The sequence below is a fragment of the Azolla caroliniana genome, unplaced genomic scaffold, assembly GCF_043228905.1.
Source record: "Azolla caroliniana isolate FFs.n. ecotype wild unplaced genomic scaffold, voAzoCaro1.0.p SCAF_6, whole genome shotgun sequence".
Taxonomy (NCBI): Eukaryota; Viridiplantae; Streptophyta; class Polypodiopsida; order Salviniales; family Salviniaceae; genus Azolla; species Azolla caroliniana.
The window spans coordinates 6,173,902-6,187,276 of record NW_028230441.1 but is presented as its reverse complement, the minus strand read 5'-3'; the positions used below and the strand labels follow the sequence as shown (position 1 = coordinate 6,187,276).

At 36.7% G+C, this 13,375-nt stretch overlaps 2 protein-coding genes across 2 annotated transcripts; one reads left to right on the top strand and one right to left on the bottom strand.

Moving 5' to 3' along the window:
• Nucleotides 1-726: 726 nt before the first annotated feature.
• MOS4 (modifier of snc1,4) lies at nucleotides 727-7,878 on the bottom strand. The gene is made up of 6 exons (XM_087320787.1): nucleotides 7,580-7,878; nucleotides 6,605-6,780; nucleotides 4,395-4,478; nucleotides 1,705-1,774; nucleotides 1,474-1,607; nucleotides 727-1,386 (listed from the first exon to the last, which is right to left on the bottom strand). Exons 1-6 carry the CDS (start codon nucleotides 7,799-7,801, stop codon nucleotides 1,350-1,352), a joined length of 723 nt encoding a protein of 240 aa, XP_087176913.1. The 5' UTR covers nucleotides 7,802-7,878; the 3' UTR covers nucleotides 727-1,349.
• A 2,794-nt stretch (nucleotides 7,879-10,672) lies between these two features.
• LOC147862837 (uncharacterized) lies at nucleotides 10,673-12,041 on the top strand. Its single transcript, XM_087320786.1, has 2 exons — nucleotides 10,673-11,466; nucleotides 11,723-12,041. Exon 1 carries the CDS (start codon nucleotides 10,912-10,914, stop codon nucleotides 11,434-11,436), a length of 525 nt encoding a protein of 174 aa, XP_087176912.1. The 5' UTR covers nucleotides 10,673-10,911; the 3' UTR covers nucleotides 11,437-11,466; nucleotides 11,723-12,041.
• Nucleotides 12,042-13,375: the final 1,334 nt, after the last annotated feature.

Here is a 13,375-nt window from a genome sequence, read left to right as displayed (position 1 = left end):
GCAAACAGTACATGCCTTGAAAATATATACCCTTTTAAAAAGTATATGCCTTGCAATCATCTGCCTCTAAGAAAATATAAATAGAGTTTGCAAAGTTGAATTATATCATATACTCATTGTAATCTTGGCACTTAGGCTGGGTTTATTAGATGTGGACCCTTATAAAAAGTACATCAATAATGCCTTGCAATCATCTGCAAAGATGAATTATCATATACTCTTGTAATTTTGGCACTTACGCTGGGTATTATTAGGTGGGGGCAATTTGACAACCATACATTTGAACAGATATGAAAATATGAATAGATTTTGCAAAGATGAATTATCATATACCCATTGTAGTTTTGGGATTTACGCTGGGTATTATTAGGTGGGGGCAATTTGACAACCATATATTTGAACAGATATACGAACTTCCTCAGGTTGTTCCACAGTATTATGACAGACAATTTGGAAACCACTAACATAATAACCAATTTATTATTGACCATTTTATACGTATATTATATCTTTTGCTGCTCTGATTAAAGTTGAGTGAACCTGGAAAAGGAGTTATGGAAGATGGTACAATGCATAGTAAGGCCATCATACATATACAATACATACATATAGAGCTGCCGTTCTGCACAGTATATATGTATATAGCCACCACATTGCACAACAGATGATACTCATAGACATTTCAATATATGTTACAACAAATATAAAGAACAGTACAAAGAAATATAAAGAACAAAATTTCTTTCTAGGAATAAATTTCTAAATTATTCAAAAGAAAACGAGTGACTAACATCCAATCATGCGTCAACACAAAGGATGCTATCCAGTGTGTTTTCACATTTGATATTGACCGCTGAAGGGTAGCAAACTGATGGTTGACAAATTCATGCAGATTCCACTTCCAAGTGATACAAAGATATCATTTTTGTCAGGCTATATTTTTATATCTTGCTGCAAAATTTCTATATCTTCGGAAGTACAAGATCTGGACGAATACATACTTCTTGTGTTATGATCGGATGAATACAGCTCGAGTACTTTGAGATGAGAAAGCAGCAAAACACATCACATTCTGGTTAATGAGGTTAAGACTTTTGAATAAAAGAAGAGGCATCCTAACAATTGCTTCAGTAAAATTAAAAATGTAGTGTATCTGGTTGATCAACCTAGCAAATTTGGATCCAGACCATCCACTCTGCCTTTCTCCGTTCTTATTCATTCACTGTGTATGGTATAGATCTTCTTAGAAGTACCTTGTCATCATATACTGTAACCATCCTGTTTGTCATAGCTAAGGTTGTTGCACCATTGCAAATGCAAATTGATGCATGAAAATACCTTCTGGAACATTACCAGCCAGATTTCGCAGGGGTCCATGTTACACCTCTGTACCACCACACAATTTTCATCAGTGAACTTTCAGAGGTTCAATGCCCCTTTAACAATGCATGTAAGCAGATTTTTTAAACATACTTCTCTTCAGCTTCATTCTTCAGATTTGTAATCTCCACTTCAAGATTTGCACATGCATTCTCAATATCAATATTCTTTTGGCAGAGCTCCTTCCATTGAGAACTAAGGTGATTAAGCTCCAAGCCAGCAGCTTGCTAAAAAAGATATATATACATATATAGCTTATTATGTGTGGAAAAGAAACATGACCCAAAAAGATATAATCAAAAGAAACTCATATTAGAGATAAACCTGGTTTAGCTTTCGCTCTCTATTCAGCTCCTCAATTTGTTTGTTGTAGTCACCAACCATTCTCTGTAGTCTAAAAATGTACATTCAAGCCCCAATGCATTGATTATTATGATTGGCCAACTTGACTCCTGGCCTGGACTAAATGCTAAGGTATCTTCACTCAAGAATAAAAAACATACCGAACATGAAATTTAGAGGGGAATACTAGACTTCTGAAATGATTTGGAAGCTTGCACACACCACACTTTTGTATTGGGTGAAAACTAGTAATTATATTACATTGTACTACTAGAATGAGAAAACGTATCGTCAGAATTCTGCTAACCAATAACAATCATGAAGAGATTGTGTTGAGGATCACTAGAAGATAATGCCACTAAACAGACAGTCTGTACAGACTACATTATTCAGGTCTTTCCATCTAATTCTTAGTGTTAAGTACCTAGTCCAGAATCAGATGAAGAACCTCATAAAGGAGCTCAGAAAAGTGAACAATAATGCATCACCCTAATGGGTCTTCCCAAAGTGATATTAAGTAAAGTTAGCCCGTAGAGGACTTAAAACAGGTCCTATGGCTGGCAACCTTGTATTTTAAGTCCATAAGAAAACTCCAAACGAAGAGTTTAAACTTCAGAGGTCTCAATTCCAAAATAGCAAGTGAACTTTACTCTACCCCAATGTTAGTTTAATACAAGAAAGGATAATAGATTTGAGTGCAGATTCCATAGAAGAAAGGGCTGCTGTGTGCCAAAACCTGTGATGACAATCAAATATAAAAGATGATCTGCCTTAGCCAAATAGTATTGATTGCAGAGGCGAAAGTGCTGAATTGCATGCCATATTTGGTGGTGGTCCATGCCTGATTCTTAACAAAGATTAGGTGCTATAAAAGACAGAAAACAGCCCTATTGATCCACTATAGCTTCAATAAACAATGTTGGCCTTAAATATCTGCCTATGTGACTAATTTGAAAGAAACGGGTTAGTGCACACCTCTAGCACATAAAAGTGCACAACAAGCAGCGAAGGATATTTTCGAGGATAATATCATTTAATATATCTACAATGGAATCTTATGTGTATAAGATGGAACTAGATCCCTCCAGTAACCCTGCTGCAGTATGGACCCAAGATACAGAGACCATGGACACAGGAATGGCAAAAGCAACATGTTGATGACAAAAGGAACTCTTCATTACTATTGAGAATTTTAAATGAGGCAAGAGGAATTAAGGCTTCTTAAGCCTTTCTACACACATTGCTGTATTATATGGAAAAATAGCAACGAAGTCGTATTTTGATGTGACTAAAACTTCTGATAATTTTGATTATCGAGAGAAGTAGTATTTTAATGTTTTCTTTTTTAGAAGCTAGTAAACTATTATTCTTCCTAGCTTTAGGTAATCAATAATGGAAACAAAGAAACAATTGACAATGTCTAGAAATAGTTTCGGAAATGAAGGGATTTGAGGACGGAGATAAGTTGAAGTGGTTTGGATTTATGGAAAAACATATTTCCAGGTCTTCAGAAATCATCCTTCAATGGAGCTTTTCTTTGAGCATTTCCTCGTAAAAGCGTTTTTGCATAAATTTGATACCAAAATCACTTTTTCACATCTAACAATTACACGTCTTCAGCAGTTCCACGTCTAGCCTTTATTTCTAAAAATAAATAACATTTATGAAACGCTGATATTTTCTTAGCTGCCATGTGGCACCTTTTTAAATTAAAAAGTACTCTGTGATCGTGAAAGAAACAACACACAAAGGCACACGATAGCAATTGTTGTCAGTTAATGAAATGATTAAAACACTGGTTTCGTTAATTCATTACAACAATGCCAATCATAAATTACATTTGCACACACTACAGGATGAGCAGATAGTTTATGTAGTTTTGACCTTGCAATCTACCCTGAAGAATTCATCATCTAATATTTTTACTTGTTGCTTTCTAAATGGGTTAACAATGAAGAATGTATTGTCCTGACATTTTCGTTCCGCATAACGGCTTACGGAACAATGCCACTGTTTTTTTACCTTGATTTGATTTAATATCTTTCAGTGGGAACAGCAGACAGTATTCCAATCTTAATGAGGGCTATGAAAATCCAATTCTCATTGAGCAAGCTACATTAGCCATTAAAGCCACCAATGGGAACATTCTCAGGCATGAGTTGGAGACTTTCTTTTCAGGCAACATGTACCAAGTAGTTCTAGACATTGAAGTATGGACCTTGTTTCTTAAAAGTTTCAACTCTAATCAGCAGAAAACCAATAAGTTTTTCTGGACAAGCTACCAAATAATGCAAGTGAAATCCTAGATACAATGAAAATAATGCAAAGAATCAAGATGAATTCCTATCTCAGCTTGTGAAGTTGTCGGAAAATTATATAGGAGATTACTAGCAGAATTTGTGTCGCCCTTTGCCATGGAGAACTTTGAGCATAGCCACGGCAATTATTGATTTTACCTGCTCTAGAGAACATATGATAACAGTAACAATCTTCTATTCTAATGAATACCAGTTGCCAGTTCAGATTATGGAATCAAAATTATCTGGAGTGTGTAAGGTTTTGAACTAGAATGTATGGCAAGGAAAAGGACAAATACTACTGTAGAACACTTTATAAAACTTTATAAATAGCAGAAGTTCAGTAACAATGAATAATGAATTGAGAAGAGTGACCTTGCTAAAAAGGCTTCTAGATGTTGATTATGAACTTTCCATGCCTGGCTGCCATATTTCAGCATTAGGTCCAAATTTTCCATTCTAAAAGCAGCAAACACAAAATCAACAGCTGAATTAAGAATTTGAACAAAATCAAATATGCCTACAAATACTTTTTGTTTTTCATATCAAATTTTCACAGGGTCAGAACTCCTTATGAATCTGCAAATATCTAAATTGTGTGTCAAGAACAATTCAGCAATTGATCAAGCTTTACCAGTCAGAACTCTAAAAGCAGCAGATACAATAAAGTTTCCAAGGGAACAGCTACATCTAGACACATTTAAATTTTACATCATTTGAAATTGATTCTTCTAATCCATATGCATGTGTAAAGAATATAATTCAAAGAAGAGATATGAATAAAACATAAATACGGCATTAAAAACCAAAGCATGAGCAATAGACCACTGAATGATATAAACTTTCCTCAAAATAACTACTTGAGCTTCAAAAAATGCTGAAGCATTTCACTCTGGTCTACATTTACCATGGTACTATTCAATAGTAACATGGAAATGTTGTTTTTTAAGCAGAATTACAATAAGTTCACTACAAATAATTAATGTCTCAGCCTCGATTATATGTGATTCTCTTGTTTGAATAGTTGCACAGGCTGAAATTACCTGGTACAGGAATGGAGGACAGAGATATATAAAAGTGTGGGAAGCAAATGGGTGGAAACACACATATGGAAGTAAAAAGGCGCAAACATGCAATATACATGTAATGTGGGAAAGGAAAAAGCTCAGGATTGCAAATTGTCAAGTGAGTTATATTGCGATTTTTGCTAATTTCAACAAGTGAATTGTAAGACAAACATACGCATATGTTGTTTTTATATCTTTAAGGAGAGGTTCTGGTGATCTTATTAGGTGTGGATCATACCCATCTTTTGTTACCTGGGTTCAGTTCTTCAATGGCTCTGTAGATATCATAATACAACCAGCTTGTCGCTAGACCAATCAGTTTTGAACTGGTTGCACCTATGCATGATGGCTTAGGTTCCTGTTCCTATTCACTCACTGACCTCCAATAAATGAGGAATCATACACTGCCTCTTCAAATTATCGTCAGACAATGTTAAAGATAAGGGGAATCATTCACTGCATCTTCAAATTATCATCAGAAGATGTTAAAAGATATGACTACCCTTCAAACGATTTTCAGAAAATCATGCTGATAACTTCAAAGAATAGCCAAACCATGTCACAAGAATTGTTTCATGGTTTCATTTCAGGTCGGATTTTGTTTCAAAGATTACGAGTATAAGGCACTATGTGTGATATGTATACGCCATATTAAGGGACTGAGTTTTTCATAAGAAATTTCAGATTTTCACTGATGGTTATTTCTTTTGGAAAGTTTGACGTTATAAATATAAAGAGAAGTCTAAATTATCAACTATCTGGGATCATGGGAAATCAACCACCACGCGAGATGAATGATGCACTACACATGAAGGCTGGTTCTTTATGCATGGCAATAACCTGTTATAATGGTTTGTGGATGGTGAAAATCTAGTGACCTTTTAAATAAGAATCAATTTTCTACACAATTATATCTAAATATTTATATTGTCAGCGTGTACATATAATACTTAGGAATTTTGTTATATGCAAGGTGATGTTGAGCATGAGCAGACTACAAATATGATGGTATTGATGAAAAACAATGTTCGCAAACCCATTTGAGGTGATTTCGTGGATCTGGATAATCTCTATGGATAACAGGAACAAAGTTAAAACTCAGAATCTGAAAGTTATGTGGATTGAAATATTTAATATTAGTAGGACAATAAATTCAATAAGAAAAAAGTTTCAAGACAAACCAGCTACAACTAATGCAAAGAAGTGACTAAATTTGGAAGACTTCTTATTCCCCCTGCAGTAGCAAGGTTAAGAAAAAAAACCTCTTTTGAAATATTGACAGAAGTACAGAATATGAATATGAACACACAATAGTTTGAAGACTGTATGCTTATAGGATGAGGTCTGTCAACTTTCCAGGTTTTGAAGAGTCATTAAAGCAACAAAACTTTTAAATATTGTTACAAGTACCACACCATAATTAAAAAGTGCCAGACTCAGTAAGAATTGCAGATGAAAGAAATCGCATTGCCATATTGTTCCTACTACGACAGTGTATTTTTACAAGGGAAGCCACACCTTAATATCTGATGTTGAAGCTGGCTTTCTGCATTATGAAGGGCGTGCTTCCATGCATTGATGTCATTCCGCCTGTTCAATGGAGGTGGCTCTAATCCATATCGTGACATGTCAAGCACCGTACCTGGCTTTCCAGCACGTACACGTTCATATTCCTTACCGAGCATAGGGCAGTTCTGATACAGTAACAAAGACGTCTCAGAATTAGCCAAAGATAGATCTGCAATCATCTATTCTGGCTTCTCATAAATTTCATACAGCATTTAAAATTCCATGGATTGTTAACTATTATGTGGAAACCAAAAAGAAATCATGAAATAAAGGATACAGAACACTGAAGAAATTTTGAGCAATTTTGGAACCGAAAAATGCACGACTTATTGAGATCATATCTTTGGTCCTGAAACCTTATATTTTTAAATTTGAACTGGATCTTTATAGTCTCTCTTTTGAAATACTATCCAATTACTACACAAATGAGAGCAGAAACAGTGTCTACAACATGAGAAAAACATCTCTGGATTCATATTTAGCAAACTGACAAACGCGAAAACTACATAAAAGCGAAAATTTCAAATGTTACTTTTGTGAAAGAAAGCTAGACATAAAGCATTAACATTTATGAGAAAACAAATCAGAAATGGGGAGCACAAGAATTAGACTCTCAAAGAAAACTACGCATAAGAGAAAATTTTATCACACAAAAAACCACATACAACGAGAAACTGAAATTGTTTTGCGAAGGAGAGCGATCATAAAAGCAGAGTGCAAGGGAAAAGAACCATATACATACAAGTGAGAAGCTCGGCGCTAAGGAAAAACCAAAACATATTTCATACAAATGAAATGCTTAAACAACTTTCCCAAATGGAAGCTACGAGAATAGCTAACAGGCAAAGAACGAAAGGCAAAAGTGGACTCGCGTTCAAAGTTAAAAGAAATGCGCAAAAAATCTAAAAGCAACAGGAGGCATACGGCGAAATCGAACTTGGGGACAGGGGGCAGTTGAGCGAGGAAATCGGCGGGGCGCTTGGAACTGCGGCGCATCTCTTCTTCGATGAGTTTGTCTACCTCAGCTTTCACCATGGGATCAGCATAATCATGGTCGATGTAAGGAAGGGCGTCTATGTCGGGGTTCTCTAGTACGCCAGAGCTCCATGGCGATGGTGTTCCTTTGAGCATCAGAATGTCACCCATGTCTACACAAAGAAAGCAGAGACAGAGAGGGATCGACTTCGCTCTTTCTGTGTGTGCAAGAAGAAAGCTTCCCCCTTCCCCCAAGCCGCGGCGAATGCGAATGGAGAAGGAAGGAAGAGAGAGAGAGAGAAGCTTGAGTTGAGGTGTGTATGTATTCTTTACACAGAAAGGAAAAACAACAAACAAATTGTAGGGAGCCGATGGAGCCGACTGAGCCGACCACTCAACTCACTCTCTACTTACAAGTTACTACTACTAGGCTACTAACCTCCTCTTGGTTTCATGGTATATGTAAGTTAATAAGTGTGGAGCTAGTTTCTGGTGGGCCGCCCTCTGCTTGAAGGTATGTTCGTGATCACGGACCCAACCTGACCGGATCGGATCCTATCGGAACATATATGTTCGTCCCAACACTCACAATCCAGTTGTCATCATGTGCATCCCACTGCATTCCTTCCGGATGCCATCTCCTAACTTTGTCGCTCGCATGCCACCTCCCCAGTTGCCCTTTGGGTAGCCCTGTGCCCCCCCCCCCCAATGCTTGGCTTGGTTTCACATAAGCTTTTCTACCGCTTTCAAGGTCGTCCTCGTCAGAAATTATCCTCTGCAAATCACATACCGACTTCCGTTCTTCACGTGGGTTGCAAAGGTTTTCCTCTAGGTGGGTCTTCGGTTTTATTATGGTGGGTGGGCTTGCTTTCAATATTATTATGAGGGAATTTGTTGTACAAGTCAAATCACCTACTTTGTTGTTCGTGTGGTTCACCTGTTCTCCTTAGTGGACACGGATTTATGTTTGCCTTGGTTTCACTACCAAGCTTTTGGAGGCAATGTACTCCCCTTTATGAACCATTGGGAAGTTTCTCCCTCGTGAGTGTTTTAGTGAAGGTTGAATACATGACAATACAATACGTGATTATGTTGTTACTTCTCTTTTGTTCTTTGATTTTTCCTCTAACTCCTTGAAACCTTGGCTCGTTCAAACCTATATACCAGTTTCATTTTATGTAACTAAAATCATTTGCCTTTAGGAAGAGACTATTATTCTTTATGATCTCAAACCAATGCCATGAAAAATTTTAAGATGGGTATGATTTCATGAAACTTAGTTCTATTACAAAGCATAAGCTTTACAACAATGTTGTAAAAATGGGTATGCATTATATTGTTACGTCTCTTATCTCATGTTATGTCTCTTATCATGTAAATGTCTTATTCTTTGTAGACCCTCCCTTGCCGAAGTAAGTGTTCACTAGGGAATCACGGAGAAAATGATTACAACTCAAACAATACATAGTTTGTTGACTCCATCACACGAGGACAAAGCACAAAATTTCACCTCTTACACCATTCTCACACGTTCATTGCATGACAATTGTTGTACAAAGCTTTTTATACAACAAAGTCATGATTGAATTTGTAAGAAGGTGGCCTTGTTTTCTTGGGGACTTAACAATTGTCTTACACCTTAACAATTGGCTTCTTTCTTTGAATATCGCATAATCTCCCCTAGAGATTACATTCGCCTTGGTAGTGCCAAAAAAATGATACTTATCACTGGATGATGTTATCTTTGAATATTATCTAATATTTCTGCTTGATTACATTAATTGTTCCACATCCTACCACGAAACAATGTTGTCCTTGTCGTTCAACAATGCCAACTCATTTGACAATGAAACATAAGTCTTCGATCCATGTTGCAATAACTCAAAGTAGAAAAAAAGACGCAAATCACACCAAAGACCATATTTGATGGAAAAATATAATATTATCTTACAAAGGACAATACGTTAGTATAATGTTCACCTTGTTTTATTTTAATATGGAAGGATGGGTTGGCTTTCTAGCTTGAATTACAAAGTTGTAGAGCATGAACTTTTTGAAATACGAGTTCGGGGATAAGTAGTTATGGTCAATTTATGAAAGATGCATTTTTTTAGTTAAAACATATATAACTTGGTTTCGTGTTCAACATATGGTTTGAGTTTCTGTGATTGCCACATGTGTCCACTAAACTACTCGATGACGAGGTTTCTTTTCTCCCATGGAAGGAGTACCCTCTTCAAAAGCTCTTATGTTGGCCAAGATTGAAGAGGTGCATTGTACCCATATTCACAATCTCTTAATATTTGAAGTTAACTGGTGAAGTAAAATCCCAGATTGTGGATGTGCCATAAATCAAGTGAATCACTTAACCTTTAAACCTATTTGTGATTTGTGTGAAGTGAATCAATACTATAGTCCTAGTGATAATAATGCATAAATACACAAATAAAATTCCAATCATCGAGTTGACATGTGTTGAAAGCTTTGTGAAGCAAGACTAATCTGGCTGATCTTATTTAAATTATGGCATATCTCGTTTGTTTTGGTTGTAAAAACTAATGTTTGGTATACTTAATCCTCAGATGGGGCCTAAAGATATGTCGATGGACTAGCGACTACGCACTACAACAATGTGTGAACATGAGGCTGAATGTCTATTTGTTTGTCATGTTAACATGTGACTGTGGCATCCAACTACCAAACCACATGTTACAAATGGCTTGTTATTGATTAGCTTGGGTTCAAGTCTACATTATCCGACATAATCCTGGGTTCATCACTCAAACAATGCGTGTTATTGTCTGACCTTGAGAAGCCGAAACAAGCAGGTTAACCAAACATCTCGTGCAACCAACAAGTTTGTGTGATGGTAGATGAGCTAGAGATTCCGACCAAGAGGGTGTCGCGAAAGGGTTCAGAAAAGGAGAGTGAACGAATACATATGTAAACGAATGATTCTTCGCATATTCCAACACATTGTTATGTGGGCCTTTTATTAAGGGAAACCCAAACCAAATTATATAACATGTAAAGAGGCGTTTGTTGTCTCCTGCTTCTCCGCTTGTTATTTTGAAGAGAAGAAGAAGAAGAAGAAGAAGAAGAAGAAGAAGAAACAGGGGTAATACGAGAAAAAGAAGAAGAGAAGAAAGAACGAACAAAACAAAACCCTAGCCATATCCTTCACAGAGAAGAAGAAAAGAAGAAGAAGAAGAAGCAGAGAAATCTTTGTCCGATCATTATCAGCGAAGAAGAGGAGGAGAAAGAGATTCAGTAAATTAGCCATGGCCGCCTCCCCTTGCAGGTTCGTTGCTCTTCTGCTTCTCTGCATCCTCCAATCTTCACGCATGCTCCCTTCTTTGGCAAGATTAAGCCGCAAAAGCCCCATCGTCAACAGCAACATCATCAAGAATACTTCCAGCGCTGTGCAGGCCGAGCTTCATGGCCACGGGTTCCCTGTGGGACTTATCCCTGCAACCGTGCTTTCATACGATCTCGATGAAAGCAGTGGAAGCTTCGAGGTGAAGCTGCTAGCACCTTGCCACTTCACCATACCTGGGGACAGACCATACCCTGTGTCTTATGCCACATCCATCTCGGGAACCATAAAAAAAGGTTATATGCATGATCTAAATGGAGTCTCTGTGAGAGCTATGTATAAATGGTGGACGATCTCGGCTATCCGATCGTCGGCATCCAATGGTCAGGTGGCATTCGAGATTGGTCCTATCTCAGTCAACTATCCTGCTTCAAACTTTGATGATATTCCCGAGTGTGAAAAGGCTACTGGATCTCGATCTTCTGCATGAAGAAAAAGTTATCAATCAAATCAATACCAGGTACACGTAAATGTTATGCAATCTCATTGTAGCGTGTCGGAGAATTTATATCCCATGAATCAAACCATGAGTACATATCCCCATGAATCGATCCATGAAGACGGCATACTCCCATGAGTCGATCCATGTGTAGGTGTGTGTTACCATGGATAGAATATGAACCAGTAAGAAATTGGGGTGAAATTCTCATTATCAAATGGCGACTTTTGAGGTTTTAGGGGAACTATTTCATTAAAAACGTTTTTTTATGATGCAGACCATTTGATACAATACTCTTGGGTTTGTTACAAGTGTACCATGTGATCTGGATGTATTACTATCATTTGGTAATATGTACATACGTCTTTTATAAAACATCCTGCTGGTAAAGACCATCTGAATGACAATACTTTTGGGTTTGTTACACAAGTATCATGTGATCTGGATGTATTATTATTATCATTTGGTAATGTGTACATACGTCTTTTACAAAACATCCTCCTGGTAAAGACCATCCAAAGAACTTTATGCCATCTTGATGTAATATATCCTTTCTAGGAATATACTACATGTGCAAGTTATATAGTTTTGCTTTATCGCTTTAGCCATGTTTTTCGGAAAACTGTGCTTATGCTTCCACAAAACATAATTTTTACCAGATAGATTCATCTGAAACATGTTAGTTTGCTGTATGTATGTAATCAGTATACTGTGATGTAATATATGCATATAGCATACCACTTATATATGATATGATTTGTACGTCTCCTGAAACTCAAATGCATCATTGTTTACAAGCTACAATCTTTTTATATTGATTTGTGCATTCATCGGCTTTGTCGAGTGTTCATTTCATATTTTTGGGCACTACATGAGAAAATACGTTGAAAGCTATGAAAGTTTGGGAATGTTTGTTAGGGCTCCTAATTCGAAGAGTAATATGCACATATCAGCTCCCATATAATATATGGTGAAGAATTTGCATGAGCTTGGTTGGGAGGAGTGCTAGTTTCTCATGGTACTCAATTTGTCGGCATTTAGGATTTCTAATTGGTATGAATGTTTCAAATGTGAGCCTCATTTACTGGATATCTTGAAGGATTGAGTACAAATTCATGTATTGGAAGTCACAAGCATGGCCACTTCATGTCGGAGTTAAAGTTGTGAAATCAATAACATATTATTTGCAACTTACCATGGTCTATGAAGGCTATCTCAATAGTTTGGCAACTTCAATTATTTTTCTTTGTTGGAGAAGGGAGGAGATTTTGGGCCTTGGTTGGGTGGCATGGAAACATTGTGTACTCCAAAAAGATTTGGCGGGATAGGAATTTTAAACTTACATGAACATGTGGGGGCACAGAGAGTCTCATTGCTTCGATGTATGTTTGAGGGAAACGAACAATGGACAGACATGGTAGCTTATTTTATTTGAAGATTGTGATCAAATGAGGAGAAACAAAGATGACATTGTGAATAATAATAGTCTAAAGATGGCACAATTTTGGTTGATGATAATAGAGGGTGTTGGGTTACATTCAGAGGCATATTGCATTAGAGATAGATTGCAAATTTTGCGCAAGGATCGATCTCAGCGAACATTATGTTGGGAAGGCAAGTTCTCATTCAAAATTCAATTTCATGGGATGGCAAGGGTTGTATTGATTTTAACACACAATGTTATGGTGGCTAGCCAAAGAAGAACGTTGTTTCGAACAACTATAACTAGATATGGTATTATTTAAAGTTATATAGACTTGCTTAGTTAAATATTCAAGGATTATCTACATTGCAAAGTTCAATCACCCCTTTAGTTAATTCTTCACGTAAAAGTGATTGGTCATTTGCAAGACATTATAACCTTCCCAAAGTCAAAACAAGTCAAGTCTATCACAAATTAATCTATGTAAATAAGTGGATGGTGGAGAGG

Bases quoted from the DNA above. Each gene is read 5' to 3' on its own strand.
- MOS4 (XM_087320787.1), bottom strand. From the start codon at position 7,801: ATGGGTGACATTCTGATGCTCAAAGGAACACCATCGCCATGGAGCTCT. The intron at 6,781-7,579 runs GTATGCCTCCTG...TTACTGTATCAG, and splicing joins TCCCCAAGTTCGATTTCGCC to AACTGCCCTATGCTCGGTAA. The intron at 1,387-1,473 runs GTATGTTTAAAA...GTGGTGGTACAG, and splicing joins AAGAATGAAGCTGAAGAGAA to AGGTGTAACATGGACCCCTG.
- LOC147862837 (XM_087320786.1), top strand. From the start codon at position 10,912: ATGGCCGCCTCCCCTTGCAGGTTCGTTGCTCTTCTGCTTCTCTGCATC.